This window comes from Acanthochromis polyacanthus, chromosome 5 (genome assembly GCF_021347895.1).
Source record: "Acanthochromis polyacanthus isolate Apoly-LR-REF ecotype Palm Island chromosome 5, KAUST_Apoly_ChrSc, whole genome shotgun sequence".
NCBI lineage: Eukaryota > Metazoa > Chordata > Actinopteri > Pomacentridae > Acanthochromis > Acanthochromis polyacanthus.
This window is the reverse complement of record NC_067117.1, coordinates 39,785,648-39,804,472: the sequence shown is the minus strand read 5'-3', so window position 1 is coordinate 39,804,472 and position 18,825 is coordinate 39,785,648. Positions and strand designations below refer to the sequence as shown.

General features: G+C 40.5%; 1 protein-coding gene across 3 annotated transcripts in view; it reads right to left on the bottom strand.

Moving 5' to 3' along the window:
* Positions 1-8,957: 8,957 nt before the first annotated feature.
* Positions 8,958-18,825, bottom strand: part of LOC110970352 (receptor-type tyrosine-protein phosphatase gamma-like) — a 532,505-nt gene continuing 522,637 nt past the window's right edge. For 2 of the 3 annotated variants that reach the window (XM_051947993.1, XM_051947994.1), the window contains exons 27-29: positions 16,522-16,664; positions 10,785-10,920; positions 8,958-9,984 (exon numbers count right to left, since the gene is read on the bottom strand). In XM_051947993.1, the coding sequence (XP_051803953.1) occupies positions 9,835-9,984; positions 10,785-10,920; positions 16,522-16,664 (429 nt within the window). In that variant the 3' untranslated portion in view covers positions 8,958-9,834. The remainder of the gene's footprint in view (positions 9,985-10,784; positions 10,921-16,521; positions 16,665-18,825) is intronic. The other variant, XR_007941817.1, reaches the window with a different exon arrangement.

The following is an 18,825-nucleotide window of genomic DNA, read 5'->3' as shown; positions in this document are numbered from 1 at the left end:
GTGAATGGCAGAGACTGGGGTTAACATCCAGCCTCCCATCTGTTGTTAAGGCAGGAAAACAGTGATCAATGTTCAGCAAAGATGGTGATTTTAGTTCAATTCAAATGAACAGGATGTCTCTTAAGTGCCCAAGGGGTATCTTGGTACTTGAGTATACCAAGCACACCATTCTTCCCTGACTGTAACCAAGATCTACAAGAGTTGAAACGCAACCATAAAAAAGTTGAATAAGACTGTAAACATTTCAGGAGTTTTTTGAACTGCAAGTACGACTGCTGTGACTAGTTGGCAGAATCAAGAAACCTTGATGCTGAAAATGTATGCTGAGTGGTTTTTAAGTTTCTTAATGAAATTATTTGATTTATTGCAGCGAATATTTTTCATCTGTGCCACTTTGTGATTGCTGATGGGATGTCAGTGGCTTTCGGCTGCAGTGGAAATGTTCAATGCTACAGTTTAATAAAATGCAGACTGCAGCAGACTCCGGCACAGTTTCACCAGAGTCTGACTTGCTTTAGTGTAGTTTCTATGGACTCAAGGCTTCAAACCTATAAAAATAGTTCAAAGTATTGTGAAACAAAAAGCTTCAGTGGCAGACCACAGCAGCATAGACCAATGAATGAGCACCTGAAGAGAAAAAACACAGGAGCTACTCTGAAAGATGAACAGCCAGAGAAGCCCAAAGTACTGTTCATCAGGAGGAAGAGCATTTTAATATATTTGTCCCTGTAGCTGCTAAATAGACTGAAAAAACTTAAAGAGAAACAGAATTATAATGTTTGGTGGAGTTTAGCACAAAAAAAGTAACACTGTCAGGGGAAATAGGACGGAAAGGCTTAGCATATTTAATGCTTTCTGTCCGCTCACCTTCTCTTTTGATGAATCTCTTTGTCTAAAATAATGAAATAATTAAACACTGCATGGGGGCTGGGAGTGTCTTTGGTAGAAGTTTAAAAAAAAGAAAATACATATATTTCCTTCATTGTTTCATCATTTATAACATTATCTGTTTTTCTGTTGTATGGGGGTAAAACACTCACCTTTTCATTAACATTGCAAAACTACAAGAGTGCCTATGTTTGTGTGTGAACGCTCACAGCAGCTCAAGCAGAAAACATTTTAGACTCTGCTCTTTGCTTGTAGGCACCAAAGCCATGAAAAAAATCTCTGCATAAGAGTGAATTAACAATGGATACTATGTGCACATGGCCACACCTCTGAGAGCAGTCATGGGTCTTAAACATGCTGACACCAGCTCTGCTTTCTGTAAGATTCTGTTGAATTTTTCAGTCACTATAATAATAAACAGTGGACATAAAGGTCAAAGACAACAGGAGAGACAGAAGTGAGCTTCTTAGGTCTCTGTACAACTGACACTTAAATCAGATGTGGCTAAAGCCCTACACTAAACAGAATGGTCTGGAGAGTGGAGCTAGCTTGCTTAATTAGAAGACAGTTTGACACTGTACATGTTACTGTGTAATGTGCGCAACAGTTATGTCTTGTTGAATGGCTGAAAAATGAACTGATGTTGTGTATCCAACAGATTTATTTCAGATGTATTAATTCACCACAGATAAACACTCCCTACAAATGTATGCATTTGATTAATGTTTGCTAGGGGATATGGAAAACTACTGACTGAAAATGTTCAAAGGACACTGCTGGAAATTGATTTCATAACACTAGTTGCTATTAAATTTATTTTCAGACTGTTGCTGTGTTATTATGACATAGGGCCACACTCTCCTCATTCTCCCCTGTGACTGAGGAGGAAGTCTCTAAACTATTGCTGAACTCTTGTTCCACTTGCTGTCCATTGGATCCAATATCCTCTGACCTCTTATAAACCACTTCCCCAGCACTTAACCCTGCAGTAACACACATCATCATCTCCTCACTTGCCTTTTCTATGTTCCCTGCTGCATTTAAGCAAGCTCATGTCACTCTAATACTCAAAAAACCTACACTCAACCCAGCCCAGGTCGATAACAACAGACCAGTTTCACTTCTGACTTTCCTGTCTAAAATACTTGAGCAAAACTGTTTTCGACCAAGTCTCTGCATTCATCTCTAAAAACAACCTGCATGACCAGAATCAGTCTGGTTTTAAACAGGGTCACTCCACCGAGACTGCACTCGTATCAGGAACAGAATCACTGCATTCTACTAGAGCTGCTGGACAGTCTTCAGCTCTGTTATTAGATTTGTCAGCTGCTTTTGATACGGTTAGTCACCAGATCTTCCTGTCCAAACTCACTGAGCTTGGCATCTCAGGATCAGTCCCCCACTGATTTGTGTCCCACCTCTCAAGAAGATATTTCAGAGTATCTTGGAGGGGAGAAGTGTCCAAATTGCACAGTCTGCAGGAGCCACATGTGTTCCTCAAGGGTCAGTGCTTGGTCCCCTCCTCTTCTCAACATACACAACCTCACTTGGTGCAATAATTCACTCCCATGGTTTCTCATATCATCGCTATGCTGGTGACACCCAGCTCTTCCTGCCATTCCCCCCAGACGACCACAATGTCTCTGCAAGGATCTCATCATACCTTGCAGATAACTTGACATGGATGAAAAAATGGCACCTTCAACTCAACCTCTCCAAGACTGAGCTCCTTGTCATCACAGCCAGTCCAAGATATCAACATCCAGCTTGAATCAACCCATCTCAAACCCACGAAGTCTGCCTGAAACTTGGATGTCATGATTGATGACAAACAACCTAAAAGGCTCATGTGGCCTCTGTTACTTGGTTGTGTCGATTCATCCTGTACAACATCAGGAAACTCAGACCCTTCCTGTCTGAATATGCAGCAGAACTCCTGGTACAGACTCTCATAATATCATGCATTGACTACTGGAACTCCTTACTGACAGGCCTCCCCACATACACGATCAAACCTATGCAGATGATCCAGAATGCAGCAGCACGTCTGATTTTCACCCAGGCACAAAACAACATGTCACCCCGCTGTTAACATCTCTTAACTGGCTTCCGGTTGCTGCCCGCATAAAATTCTAAACTCTGACACTTGCATTCAAAACTAGAATGAAAACATGTAACTCCTACCTGAGCTCTCTCATTCAGGTCTACACACCCTCCCACTCACTACGCTCAGCCAACAAAAGGCACCTGATAAAACCACCACAAGAGGGCTGGTCAATAGCAAGAGTCTTCTCCTCTGTTGTTCCTTGGTGGTGGAACGAGTTACCAAACTCTATTCCATCTGCAAAGTCCCTCTCAGTCTTGAAGAAAAGACTAAAGAAAACAAGCTCTTCACTGAACAACTTTGCACTTCACAGAAAGCAGAAAAAAAAGAAAAAAAACCCAAAATTTCCCATTACATCTGCACTGCCTGTAGGCACCACAGTCCTATTATCACACTTGAACATGTTTCATGGCACTTATCCAGGGTGTTTTCTCTTGACTAGATCCTTGCTTGTGTTGTATCTTCCGTCAGATGTGTGTCACTTTGGATAATAACATTTTCTAAATGAAATTGTAGAATTGTACAATCTGTGTAAAAGATGAAAACGAAAAAGGTTGAAAGCAAAAGAAACTTATTTAACGTGTCTCAGACATTAGCATTGCTAGGTTCTGACAATGACTAGGGACATGAACAATGTAATTTCATGCTCAAGAAAAATGCATTGTCACATTAGACAACTAAAAGTATCACTACTGCATTTAACTGCACTCTGGACCAGGGATGGGCACAGATATTTTGAAGGGCTGTTGCAAAAAACAACAACAAACAAACAAAAAAAAGTATGTAAATATACTCATATACCTCCATAGAGGAATACCAGGGGATGTCTGGATCATAGTAACTATTGCTAAAATTTCCAGAGACAATAATATGAAGACAGTGAAAATATAGTACTATTATTATTTGAAGTATTTGATTTTTGAAAGTTACTAGCCTGCTCCCCACTTCAGAAATGTTTTTTTTTTTTTAACTCTGTGTTGACCCCTTTTGGAAGTCACTGCCTACTGTAATCACCCAAAATGAAAATTGCTCATAAAAACATCCATTATATTTTAGCTAATCGGAACATTTCAAACTATCATTTCGAAACAAAAAAGAACATGACTTTTATCAGCAACATCTGTTTCTAGATTGCAAATTCATCAAAACCCTAATGAAGCATGTTCAAGAAAAAAGCATAAATATCATCATAGCAGTGGGTTTGTGCAGGTCCACTGTGGCCAAGCCCAAATAAGGCTTACCCAAAATAAACCGACAAAACCGAGAAAAAAACGGCTATTATCTCTTTTCAGAGAGTTGGTTCTTTTGGCACGGCTCCCAAAGAAGAGCCGGCTCTTTCAGCTCGAAAACGGCTCCTAATTTAGTGTTACTTGTAGCCTCATATTTTAGCCTTACCTAGCAAATATGACTGATTTGTGTTTTGATAAACCCTTTTGCATTCAGTGTTTTTATGCCTCATAATTGCCTCATTTTGTGCATTTCTTCTGTTACAAAGGCAGGCATTCTTACTTGGGTTTAATATTTTATTCTAACTTTTTTGCACAGAAAACAGATCAACAAAACGCTGCACACAAACCCACAGAACAGAAACAGAACCAAACTCAGTTTTCAAATAGCATAATTGTCCTCAGTGCAGGTTGGCATTCAGAAAAAAACAGATGCCTGAGCTTGGGTGGGCTGATACGATTACTTTGTTTTGTTTTGGGGTTTTTTGGTGAGGATCTGCCTTGTTTTTGAGAAGATTCTGTTAGAATCCACAATATCACCTTCACCAGGTGGGGGAAGACTGAGGCTTTGGTCTGCTACCTGCTCAGTGGGTCATCGATTGGTTGGATGAGGGGCTCCTCAAGATGAGATCTCACCTCCATTACAGCATCAGCTGTAGGATTTCTCCTTGCAGCATCTCCTGTAGCTCTTTCATCAAAGAGCCTCCACACAGCAGATGTTTGTGGCTCCTTCTCCACTTGACCATGGTGGTGGTTTGGGGGTATATTTTGCTGCTGCTGCACTTATTCTCTGATGTGCTTCAACAGCTCTGTTGTCACTGAAAGCAAGCTTCTTAAACCTGGGATCCAGTAATGTTGTTTCTAAGAGGACAGTATTCAAGTTGGGAGTCAGCTCTCACTCAATGGGAGTCTGATTCACTACAAAATATCGACTCTGAGAGCCACATCTTTTGCACAATGTAGCCGCAAGGGGACACAAGCCAGTGTCTTATTGTGCCGGTCCCAAGCCCGGATAAATACAGAGGGTTGTGTCAGGAAGGGCATCCGACGTAAAACTTTGGCCAAATCAAACATGCAAATCAAATGTATGACTTCCATACCGGATCGGTCGAGGCCCAGGTTAACAACGACCACCATCGGTGCTGTCGACCTACAGGGTGCCGGTGGAAAATGGACTACTGTTGGTCGAAGAAGGAGGGGAGGAAGGTGTGTTCGTAGGAAGAGAGAGAAGAGGAATCTGAAGGACATCAGTGACTGCAAAGTAGTGGTAGGTGAGAGTGTAGCCAGACAGCATAGGATGGTGGTGTGTAGGATGACCCTGGTGGTGAAGAAGATGAAGAGGGCAAAGGCAGACCAGAGGACCAAATGGTGGAAGCTGAAAAAGGAAGAGTGTTGTATGACTTTCAGGAAAGAGTTGAGGCAGGCTTTGGATGGTCAGGAGGTGCTTCCAGATGACTGGACAACTACAGCAAATGTGATCAGGGCCTATGGGACTGCATAGCTGCAGACCAGTCAGGGTGTCCATGCTGACCCGTGTACACCAGATCTCAATACAGCTGAGCATCTGTGGGATGTTCTGGACAAACAAGTCCACGACATAGAGGCCCCACTTCACAACTTACAGGACTTAAGGGATCTGCTGCTAACATCTTGGTGCCAGATCCCACAGCACACCTTCAGGGGTCTAGTGGAGTCCATTCCTTGATGGGTCAGGGGTGCTTCGGCAGCAAAAGGGAGACCAGCTCGATATTATCTATCTATCTATCTATCTATATATATATAAATAAAATTTTGTCCCATTTTGGGTTTACCTGCGAGAGGCCCACACAGGTTGTCTGTCAGAAAGCCCACGAGTGAGCTGTCCACACACAACCTGATTTACGTCTGCAGGAGCTTTTTTGTGGGGTGTCAGCTAGTTAACCAGCTAAGACTGGTTCATGTAATAGTATAATGTGAGGCAATATTTTGCAACATGATGCAAATGTGACAAGCTACACATTCTTCAGAAGCATATGTGGTGAACTTCTTTGATTAGAAAATTCACAATTTATCATTCCACAAAACAGGCACCTGGAGCCTCCACATTATGCCAATACCAAGTTTTGATAATAGAGTATCACAAAAGAGGATGCATTATTGGTCTGACTTCAGGAATTCTGTGTTGCTTGCATTTATGCATTTATACAGATATTACTGTTATTTTCCTCCAAATGGAAAAAGGAAGTTGCTCTGGCAAACGTGGCTTGTCCCTGTGCACATCCTTGCCCTGTAACAACGCTTATCCAGCTGTCCAGAAATGGTGACACAGCGGAAAGATTTAAGACTCCTTGTTGAGCTGCTTCATAAGTTGCTTTTTTTTTTTTTTTTAAATTATCTTCTTTGCTGTTGATAAAATCCAAAATTATTTCAGATACTGCCCTTTGTATTTTTTGTATTTGAGCCATCTGAAGTGTGCAGGGAAAATGGAGCACTTACAAACAAGATCTACATCTGAGTATAACAAATAATAAACTAAATGCATTAATTTCAACAGTAAGATGTACAATTTAACCTTTGCTGTATTTTGTATAAAAACTTAGATACTCAGATATCAGAGTATAAAAGTTTTTTGTTTTTTTTTTAAACCATGGAAAGTGTGTGAACAGAATATAGATAGCATTCCACTGCAGGAATTCTGAGCAGAGAAATGGTAAAAGTTCTGCACTTAAGATTCAGTGTCTTGCCCAAGGGCACTTTGGTCAAAGATCAAAACTTCATCTTTGTGATTAGTGGACAATCTGCTCTACTACCTGAGCTGCTGTGAGGTGGTTCATATGTTTACTGTAATGGCTGACTATTAATGTAGGATGTGACAGCTTTGACTGTGACGTTAACTCTGTATGCACCAAAACAATGAAAAATAGTAGCTACAAGGTATAACTCCAGTTCTGTGAGAACCTAAAAAATAGACTTCAGATTTACAATGAGCAGCTTATAAGAGAAAGCAAATGTGTACACCCCCTGTCAAAAGTTTTAGGACACTTTCTCATTCAAATAAAGTAGAACATGTCCTACAACTTTTGACAGGGGGTGTATCTACCAAATTTGGTACACACATGCAGCACATCAGGCTGAACAAAAAAGTCAGTGACAGCCACATTCTAAACCCAACAGGAAGTGAACTATTTTGCATTGAATGTCAGATTTTGCCCATTTTTCAATTTTTTCTAGAGTGAACTCCTCCTAGGGGGAAACTCCAATTCACCTCAGATTCGGCCAGTACATACAGGAGGCCTTAATGATCCAAAGTTATTAAAATCTTTTTCCAAAGTCAAAGGGCGTGTCCGTGGCAGCCTCTGGAATTTTGATCATTTGCCATGAATTTTCAAATGCTGTGTAAATGCCCTGAACATGCTCCAATCTGCCTGAAACTACGTGTATGACCAGAGTTCTGCCCTGATCACATCCATATGATGAAATACCAGCCCGATCTCACGAGGATTCGTGAAACTGTTACGTAAATTTTTGTTTCGGTTTCGTGCGCACCAACACGATTTCGTCATGTTTTTCGTGCCGCTCACCACGAAATGCGCACCAATGTATTTTAAACGGCGGACTTTTCGTGCCACCCAGAACGTATTTCAAACGAATGTGTGTATTATATTTTTAATGTAAAACCATGGCGAATCCAACGCTATATTTTGCATGACATCGTCCCTAACCATAACCCTAACCATAACCCTAACCATAACCTAACCATAACCTAACCATAACCCGGTGGTACACTTACCAATTTGCATAGGAATTTAAAGAATGTCCGGCGGCCGGCGGCCGCAAACGCGATCACACAAGCAGTATACGCCGATGGACAGCTTAGATCGTCATGAATCCGCTGGTATAAACCACTTTCAGCTGTGATTACCACAGCGGGTTTCGTTGTGAGCAACACGAAAAACATTTCGTGGTGAGCGGCACGAAAAACATGACGAAATCGTGTTGGTGCGCACGAAAAAGAAACAAAAAATTTACGTAACAGTTTCACGAATCCCCGTGAGACCGTGTTGGAAATACACCCCCTGTCAAAAGTTGTAGGACAGGTTCTACTTTATTTGAATGAGACAGTGTCCTAAAACGTTTGACAGGGGGTGTATGTCTTGGCTTGATTAGAGACTCTTTTACACCATATTCAAATATGTATTACGGTACATTACATTAAGCTCCTAAAAAACCTCAAGCAGATGAAAAGGGGTTCTAAAACAGAAAACTCTGCCCTGTTTTACACCCTGTTAAATAGTTCTAAAATGTTGCCATTGTGTTGCATAGGGCTGTTTTTTTTTACCCTGCTGTTCCTTTGTACATTATGCTAAATCCTCATTTTCAGAAAAAACGTGGGAGCATGTGGCTAAATGAGGGTTTCACCAGCTGTACAGGCCTCCGTGTTCCCAATCTGTCCTTAAATCTATAATAAAAAAAATAAAAAAAGACAAACCAAAACAGACAACATGGGGAATGGCATGTGATTGCAAAATCTGGTGTAGTAGGTGAAATCCTTTAAAGGTAAAATCTCTATTGGTGGTATCTGTATGTGTGCATTTGTACATGTGAGATCATATGACATAGCAGCATACAAGTACATAGAGGACTGAAGGATTCCATTATCAGATTGTTGTGAATAAGCTGAGTATCGGAACGAGAAACCATCAGCCACGGTGGAAGTCACCTGGCCTGAGGCAGGAGGCCACAAAGGACATGTACAAAAATGACAAAGTTATTAAGATAAGGATATATTTATATATGTGTACATACAGTATTCCCGTATATTAAAAAGCATAATATGAATTATACAAAGAAATAATCATAAAAGTTCACAGTAGCAGTTGTTACACCACCTTAAGTATTCTAGCATGGTTGTGACTCACAAAGAGTGACTCAGCAAGAGGCAGCATGACAATTAAACAAGCAAACAAAAAAATGAGTGAAGTGGAAATTCATTTTCAACAACAAGCGCTACTTGTCTGTGGCAAGAGGTTCCGAGATCTTGGTTCTTGTGATAAGTGAGAAATAATATGATTACTATAGACCAACAGGGAGGAGGAGGTCAAACTGAGCTGTGGTTGAACAACATTTTGTTACTGAGGTGGGGAGTTTGTGCCTTCCTCTGTCCACTGTCTTAAATCAACTGGTAGGTGGCAGGCAGGAGGATGTCCTGTATAGAAGCAGTTGGCCATAAAAATCTGATCTTGAGTGAAAAAAAAGAAAAAAAACAACCGAGTCAGCTTCAGTATCGGCAGTAACACTGACTTTATATGGTGCAAACAAGAAAAGACAGAAAAGTGTTTCTTGTTGCAACTGTCGTGAAACTTAAAAACACAGGTGCAAACCCTTCAGTAGGAGAACATTAAGACATAAAATGGCAAAAAAAATAAATATCAAAAACTTTTTATCAGTGTAAAAAAGTTATCAGGTTATTCTTTTTAACCAAGAGTCCGGCAAAAAAGGCCTCAAAAAGTCTTGTCCACAATAGTTCCTTGACGGTTTACAAAGTTAAATGCCTACATTGTGAGCTCAGGAACCTTGCAGGGTGTCTGGACCCACAAGACTACCTCAGCTCAGCTTCAGGGCCAGACGGACCTCTTTTTAGACTAGTGACTCCATACTTTCTGCCTGGTCGGACTGGTCGGATATGGACACCATCGTCCCATTCATGTCCTGGGTCAGAAGTCCCACACCTTTGTCCTTGGTGCTGACGAAACTAAGAAGAGACTTGTATAGGTACTGGTACTGGTCCTGTGAGCCAAACAGAAACAAATCAAGAGAAAGACATTAAAGAGCAAAGAAAGTCAGAGAGGAAAACAGGTGAGCAGTATATGAGCACCATTCATGTTTTGTATTGGACCATATCCTGCAGTTAATATCTAACAGGTTTGTTGACTGAGGATGCAGCTGCCATGTGCACACACATACATCACCAACAGACTGGAGCATGGAGTTCCATCATCACCATCAACCATTTGGTTTCAGCAATACAGAGCATAAAAAATTTGAAAGCCAGAAATTGTGGCATTGCTGGCTGTTTGTTAGTAGTGCAGATTTACTTCTAATTTGATGCTTTCTTTAACTGAATTTGATTACCAGCAAGTAGTATTATTTTAAGCAAGATGAGCCACTCTAGCCTACAAGGTTATACAAATTTAGTCTTAAATGAGGGGTTGATAAAAAGTAAATAGACAAGCCAAAAACAACCTGAACATTCACAGATACAGAAAATAACACTGATTATGTTCCAGCAACAGTGCTTGTCAAGGTCTGGGATATATTACATGATGAGGTAGCAGACTTCACAGTCAAAGTGTTGAATTGCTATTCCTAAACGACAAGGCTTGTAGGGTATTCCTGGTCTGTCATCTGAACCACAGCTGCAAAGTGTTGAAGGATGTGCTGGAACAAATCTGACCTATGAGAGCTACAACCTGCAACTAATACTTGGAACAAAACAGCATATTACGCAGGTTGTGACAGTGTTTTGGCTAACCTATTTACATCTTGAGATCACTGGATATAATTTAAGTTGAATATGTGACACTCACAATATCTGTGAAGACTCCTGGTCTCATGAGGTTGATCATCTTGGCCACTTGATAGACATTAACGGCGCCTTCGCTCTCCAGCTGCTGAGACAAGGTGGTAAGAGCGCAAAGCATGCCAGCTGACACTGCTCCCAACCTGAGAAAAGACCAAACACATAGTTATGGTGTGAAGTAAGCATGGGCATGCACAATAATAATATATTTTTTTAAAAATCCCACTCCTACACCACTTCATCAACATACTGTGGATTAGCTATTTTGCATGTGTAGGAAAAATGTGGTTGATACTATAATGTTTGTTTTGAAGAGGGCCAAAGGGGCAAGATTCAAGGATTATCACAGCGAGTATTTTGGCTTGAATTTAGAACAGGAGGGGAACCAGTCACTACAGCTACTGTAAACCACTCTGAACAGCACAATACCTTCCAGTACAAAATGTCTGAACATGTAAAGTTAGCCTGAAATTTAAATAATTCTAACGAATCTCCCTCTCTTTATGAGGACTAGTGCTTCACTTATGCCTTTGACTATGAAGTCTCAACACCATTAGTAATAGCCAAAGTGTCATTAATTTGTTTTTGTTTTTTTTGCATTTTTCTCCCTTGTGCTGTGTCTTGTAATAGAATACTGATGCATGATTAAAAAAAAATGACAGCAGGAAAATCTCTTAGTGAACTAAACAAATCCTAAGGAGGCACCGTTGCAACCCACAGCTCTTAGTGTTTGAGTCATCCTTGACAGCAGCTCAGCGAGGGCATGAAGGCCTCACAGATCAGTCATGTCACCACAGAGATTAAAGATTCATGAGCAAGTGAATCCAGTGTGGAGCAGCAGCTAAGCATGGTGTGAAGCTCCCAGGAGAACACAGGGAAACCTTCAGAATGTAAAGGGTCTCTTCCTCCACTATCAGCTTTGTCAAGAGTGCAGCTGAAGCTGCTGCTAACAACCTGTGCTTGGCTGAATAATGAGCACACAGACAATTAAGATGAGCTTCTAACTGACAGACTATGGTGTTGCAAGATGACTGTGTCATAGCAACCAAATGAAGTGCTCAGAGCTTCTTGAGGTTGCAACAAGCAATCTTTTTATTCTAATATCTAATATAAGGAGAGCAGCTGAATTAGAGTGTCATTCAAAAACACTAATGTGGGTCAATACTAAAGACACCATAGTGGAGCTTAATGGGGTGGTTTTGGGTATCTATGGGGGTGGAATGCTGTCAGTGGGCTGCCACTTGTTTTGATGACGATGGCTGTTTGGATTTGAACAACTAGTTGCTTCTCTATTTAGACATCAAACAAACAAGACATCCAACAGTAGAAAATGAAAAATGAAAAATACAATGCAATAAGAAATGCCTCACAGTGCCAAGCTTTACTTGAATTGAACCAAAACTACAACAGAGCAATCTTTACAAATAGTTTTACTTATTTAAACCGACAATTCGAAAAGTGTTGTTTTTACCTTGCTTGACATGTTTCGACAGCTTCTGCTGTCTTCCTCAGAGCGTCATCTGACGTTTGGTGACGTGTCCTTTTTATCACGTGGTCGGCTTGACAGATCTGTCAGAATCTGTCAAACCAACCACGCCTCCCGCCGTCCGGTGGTCTCCGGAGGATGGTGTCCCAGGTATGCGAAAGGATGTAGGCCCCCTCGTCCCGGTTCATAGTGTGGCCCGCCCGCTTCCTGATCTCAATGGCTTCCTTGATCCATCGTCTCTGTTTGTTAGTCTCCGAAGTTATGATCCTCCCCCCGTCCCAGTCCATAACGTGGTTCTCTCTTCTGCAATGGTCCGTGATGGCTGATTTTTTATTTTCATGTTCGTGGGAGGCGTGGTCGGTTTGACAGATTCTGACGGATCTGTCAAACCGACCATGTGATAAAAAGACACGTCACCAAACGTCAGATGACGCTCTGAGGAAGACAGCAGAAGCTGTCGAAACATGTCAGCAAGGTAAAAACAACTCTTTTCGAATTGTCGGTTTAAATAAGTAAAACTATTTGTATAGTATACAATGACAAAATGAACCTAATCCAACTAGAGCAATCTTTAATAATAATAATAATAATGGATTAGATTTATATAGCGCTTTTCAAGGCACTCAAGACACTTCACAATGGATCCATTATTCATTCCCTCACACATTCTCACTCTGGTGGTGGTAAACTACATTCGTAGCCACAGCTGCCCTAATAAAGTCTTTGAAATTGAGACAGGCCTTCAATTTAGCTTAAAGTTTTTATTTTAAAAAAGCTAGTTTTGACCACTGAGTTGATCGGTTAAGAGTGCCATCAGAGTCATCAAAAAGATCTGTTTGATCAAACATTACCATCAGTCATATTTCCATGAAGACTGAGAAACATCAAAATCATCCAGGTTTTTATATTTGTTATGTAGTCCAGCAATTACTGCACCGAGTCTTAACTTTTTATTTTTACAGGAAGATAGATTTGTGTACAATCTGCAGAAACAATGGTGTTTCGTTATTATAGAACACATTTGCAGAAAACAGGACTGAGCCCAAAATGAAGCTTTAAGGGACCTCACAAGTAAGAGAGACTGCAGTAGAAGAATAACCACCTAAATAAATTAAGAAGCTTCTACCTCTCATACATGACCATCAAAATAGTAGATTTTCCTGAATCCTTAAAAATTGTTCAAATGTATCAAAATTAGTAAACACTGCTTCAGTAATGGGGCAAGGTTTAAAACCATCCTTCCATCCATTATCTATACACCGCTTAATCCTCACTAGGGTCACGGAGTGGCTGGAGTCTATCCCAGCTGTCTCAGGCAAAGGCGGGGCCTGGACAGGTCACCAGTCTGTCACAGGGCTACATATACAGACAAACAATCACACTCACATTCACACCTACGGACAAATTAGAATGATCAGTTAACCTCAGCATACTTTTACTCTGTGGGAGGAAGCCGGAGTACCCGGAGAAAACCCACGCATGCACAAGGAGAACATGCAAACTCCATGCAGAAAGATCCGGGGAAAGCCAGGACGCGAACCAGGGATCTTCTCGCTGCAAGGCAAAAGTGCTAACCACTACTCCACTATACAGCCTGGTTTAAAACCATCATTTTGCAGAATGTCTTGCTTGCTAGTGATCTAGCATTAACCAGGGACATATGAAGGGCTTATCTCTGTTTGATGTAGTGGTATGAGCGGATAGGTGAAGTTCTGGTATCTGCTAGCAGGTTGGAAGCAGCAGGAACAACAGGCCAGATCCATAAACATCTATATTCCAAATAGTGCTAGGTACCAGAAAAGTGTTTACAACCACTGCAAAGAGATAAGGGTCAGTAGTGCAGGAATATAGTAGGTAAGCCTTAAATCTCACTACTGTTCTTCCCTGCCTGCTCCATTTTCAAAGACATCTTCTATTGGGATCTGTGTTCTACTGAATCTGTATTTTTAACTCAAACCCTTCAGGTGGGCAATGACACCCATGCTTACTATCTACAAGACACTGACTTCCAACTGGGAAGTCTCGACCAGGGAGCCAGCCATGTCGACCTCCAGCCCTGAGGTCCGCAGCTTCATCCACTGACAACAGACAAGGTCAAGGCCAAGGCCAACTTTATGCTGCTGTGTAGAGCACTGATAAAAGAATTTGCGGCTCGAAAATCGAACTGAAATTCTATTTTCTAACTAACATTGATCATATTGATGCTATGTAGTGTTCTGGAAAGCCTTGGATTTTGTCGTTCATGTTGATGAAACTTAGACAGCAAAATAAACATTGTAACAAAACAAGCACACTCCCCTGTGCAATTAACAATCCCAAATGTCACTGGCCTACTCCTGAAGGAAGATGCACCCCACCACCACCATTTCAAAACCATCAAACAATCAGGAACAACTTGAGGAGCATGACATTCACCCAAGATGTTGATTTGACCTCCAAACTCCATTCTGATCAAGCATCAACAGGATGCAGTGGAACAAGTTTGACTCACAGAGGCCCCACTGCACAACCCAGAGTACCCAAAGGATCCACTGCCAATGTCCTGGAGGCAGGCCCCATTGGGCACCTGGAGAGTTTTTTTTTTTAATTCTTTGTTTTACCAGGTAAGATCAGTTGAGAACAATTTCTCATTTACAATGATGACCTGGCAAGTGGTCCTCTGGTCCATGTTCAATGGTTCAGAGCATCTGTGACCTCATAAATGGAATCAAGACAATATTTGGCAGGTGGTCATAACGTTGTGCCTGATCAGTATATGATGATGGTGTACCCAAAGTAGGCCCCAAATAACTTTCTTTAAAAAAAAGTCACTAGAATTCAACTTGGGCTTTTTCTTTGTTTTACCTAAACTGATGCTTTTTTAAAAAAATAGTTTTTGTTCTTTAGTGGTGAGTTTTTAGTTGTGTTGTTGCTACTTTGATAGTTTTTCTCGTAATGTTTTGAGTTTCTTACATTAACTTTTACAATGCAACAGTGCAAATATTTTCTTTGTAACTATGACTTGTGAATCTTAGGGTATCTACTTTAGCAAACTTCTTCAATTCTACTGTGTAAAAGTGTCTGTAGCAGTAGTTAATACATGTTATGTTTATCATCTTGCTACTGTGCATTTCCTTGCTTAGGAACTGGAGGTCAATGAAACTACAAATCACAATGTCTTATCATAAGACTAATCAATAAGTAGTTTTGCTAATTTATTAGGAGAATGAGGCGATAGTGGACATGAGGAAGTAGAGGAGACCACATCGGCAACCAGGAGCTTGACATGGAAAGGGTGACCAGTTTCTAATACCTGGGCATCCACATCTGTGAGAACCTCATTTGAACACTCAACATCACACAGCTGGTCAAGACAGCTCAACAGCAGCTTTATTTCTTGAGGAGATTAAGGACGTTTGGCATGCCAACCAAGATCCTCAGCAACTTCTACAGCTGCATTGTTGAGAGCATCTTCAGCAGTTGCATCAACATATGCTATGATGGCACTACTGCTATGGACCACAAACAGCTGCAAAGAGTGGTGAGGACTGCAGAGAAGATCACCAGGACTCCACTATTCTTGTTCTTGCACTTTCGTGACTTTTGCACTCCTCTGTTTTTTGTTTCTAAGAGCCCTGTAATGTTAAATTTCTCCTTTGTGAGATTAATAAAGTCTATCTTATCTTATCTTATCTTATCCTCTCTGCAGAGCATTTACCACTGCAGAGTCCACAGGAGAGTTGCCTCTATCCTCTAGGATCTCAGTCACCCCTAGTATGGATTGTTCATACTTCTACCCTCAGACTGGAGGTACAGAAGTGTGACATGCAGAACTTCAAGACTAAAGAACTCTTTCTTTCCCACTACTATCAGGCTCTTAAACAGTAACCTATGATCATGGACTATCTTATGACTGTTGATAGTGCAGCTGATGTTGAACTACTCCTTATTTTGTATAGTCCATTGCCTTTATTTATCTATTTCTTTTTTCTATTTTATCTATTTTATCTCTTTTGTACTTAGATGTATATTGTTTGGCATTCATTGTGGATAGCAAAGAAAGAGCTTCACAGTAGAGGGAAACATGCCTCCTTACTGTGCATATACACAATAAACACTTTGAATTGAAATGAATTAATATTCCACATGAAATACTCAAAATCACGTTTCAGATTATATCTCGTGGTGCCCTGATAAACAAGTGCAATTTTATTCATAAAGTGTAGTTTACTCTATAAAGTACTATTAAGCTATAAAAGAGTAAATGAATCAGACTGACTCATCGTGGACGATGGTTGGTCCATCTCGTGTGGCAGCCTCCTCTTTAATGACGTTGATTAGCTCAAAAGTGCTGCCGATGGGGGCGAGGGGGTTTGGCCACTTGGGACACTGAAAGTGACGAACCTCTAGTACATAGTCATCCTAGTTGCGGGCAGAGAGTGAGATGGGCAGAAAGACAGTGAGAGAGAGAGAGCGAGACAGAGAGAGAGAGGAGACAGAGACAGCGAGAGGGAGGATATAAGGGTTCCATTAGATTGGAATTAGACTTTGATGTGAGTTTAAACAATAAGATTCTGATCTATAATGATTCTAAATTGGCTGTAACAACATTTGTAAACTTCAAGAACAATGTCTGAGATTTGTTGATGATGAAGATGTTTAAAGATCACATATCGTGCCCCTTTGCAGCAAACTATGGAACTTTTACTTGTTCTCGGAATGAGTCTAAGTTTTTCTGCTCAAAATATTGCAAAGATGGATCATTTTAACATGACTGGTTTTGGCCTTTGTCTAGACATACAGTTTCAGTGTCTGTAGCTTCAAATACAGCTGAGCTACTACTGTTCACATTTACTTCAGGATGGAGACTCTCTGCTGGTGCTCTATTCAATGACTGACAGAGAGGAGCAGTACAGTTGAATAATGTGAAAGAGTGACCATTTTATATGAAAATACAGCTAAATTCATAGCACAGGTCTTGTCTTTAATTCATGTCTATAGTGTGTTTTCCCATGGCATTGCAGAGCAGCAGCTTAAAAAAAGCTCAAAAGTGACTGCTAGCTAACATTGAATGTAAAGTGTTTCCTTTACAGTCACTATTTTCTACTTGTTCCATTGTCTGACCACAGAAACAGAAAATATTTGTAAGTGAGAACAGTTTTTCGGCTAGTTTAGAGACCTACTGAAATGCAACATATGTGAAATCGGAGAGCAAGAGGGAAGAAAACAGATGAAAAGGGGTGACACCTCCTAAGTTTATGAAGCACATAGAGTGACATGAAATCATAGCAAGTCACCCAGTCTTTGTTTATTGGTTTCAAATTGCTATGAAAGTTTCGGCTATCTTTGATTGCCTCTCAGCATTACAATTTTTACAAAGCTCTGACCTGTGGGCTTACAACCAAAGCTAATGTGAACTGTGATAGCTACACAACATGCTAACACTAGGGCTTTACTTAGTGTTGTGGGGACACTGCCATCAAAACTACAAGTCATCTGCCAGCAAATGAGACAAATTAAACAACAAATCAATAAGATCTGTTGCGACAAAGTGTAGAAAAAGCTAAGATTTACAAAACAGAGATATCATATATACAGATATACTGAAATTCCATCTAGGGACTAATAAAGTCAGTCTGAGTCTAATTATGAGACAGGCTCAAAAGACTCCAAGATATTATCCTGGAGACTGAGAAAAAAAATTAATTCAAAATAGTCTATAAAATTAAAGCTCCTATTACTAAAAAAGGTAACATACAAATTAGAAGGAATACAAAAAGCATTTGAGAACTTTTGCCAGACTTTTATTAAAAATTAATTAAATATCTACTAAAGAAATTGATAAAGCTATCTCCTCCCCGAAGTCCTGCAAGTCTCCAGGAACTAATGGATTTCCAGAAGAATGGCACATCAGTCAGGGAGCAATTGATACCATTCTGTCAAAAGAGCCTCAGTTACACTTCGAAAGCGGGAGTTCTCCCGACATCTTAAAGGGAGGACACATTCTCAGTAATTCCAAAAAAAGGGAAAGGACTAAAGAGAATGCGGCACATATACTAAGTAAGTAAATAAAATTGATTGATAAACCACTTTTCACAGACAGAGGTCGCATAATGCTTTACAAAGGCAATATAAAAATAAAGGAAAACATAAAAAGAGGAAATTATGCTGTTTCTGATTGATGAGGTCCAATCTGGATTCATCCAATGTAGGCAGACTCAAGACAACATAAGGAGGACCCTACAAACCATAAATATATTAAAAAAGAAAGATTTGGAGCTATTTTACTGAGTATGGACACAGAAAAAAGTGTTTGACCCAGTGGGATGGCAGTTCCTCTGTAAAGTTATAGAAAAATTTGGTTTTCATGAAGTTTCGTAAGATCGTAAGAACATTATATACGTCCCCTACAGTAGAATCAAAGTAAATGGAGATCTGTCCACAACAATACATCTGCAACGTAGCTGTCGCCAGCGCTGCCTGGCCAGGCCTTTCCTCTTGAATTACTCTGGCAAGGAACGACAGGGTAACGTGATGATCGGCGTACGTTTGTCTGTGAATCTGTGAATCCGTCTGTCTGTCT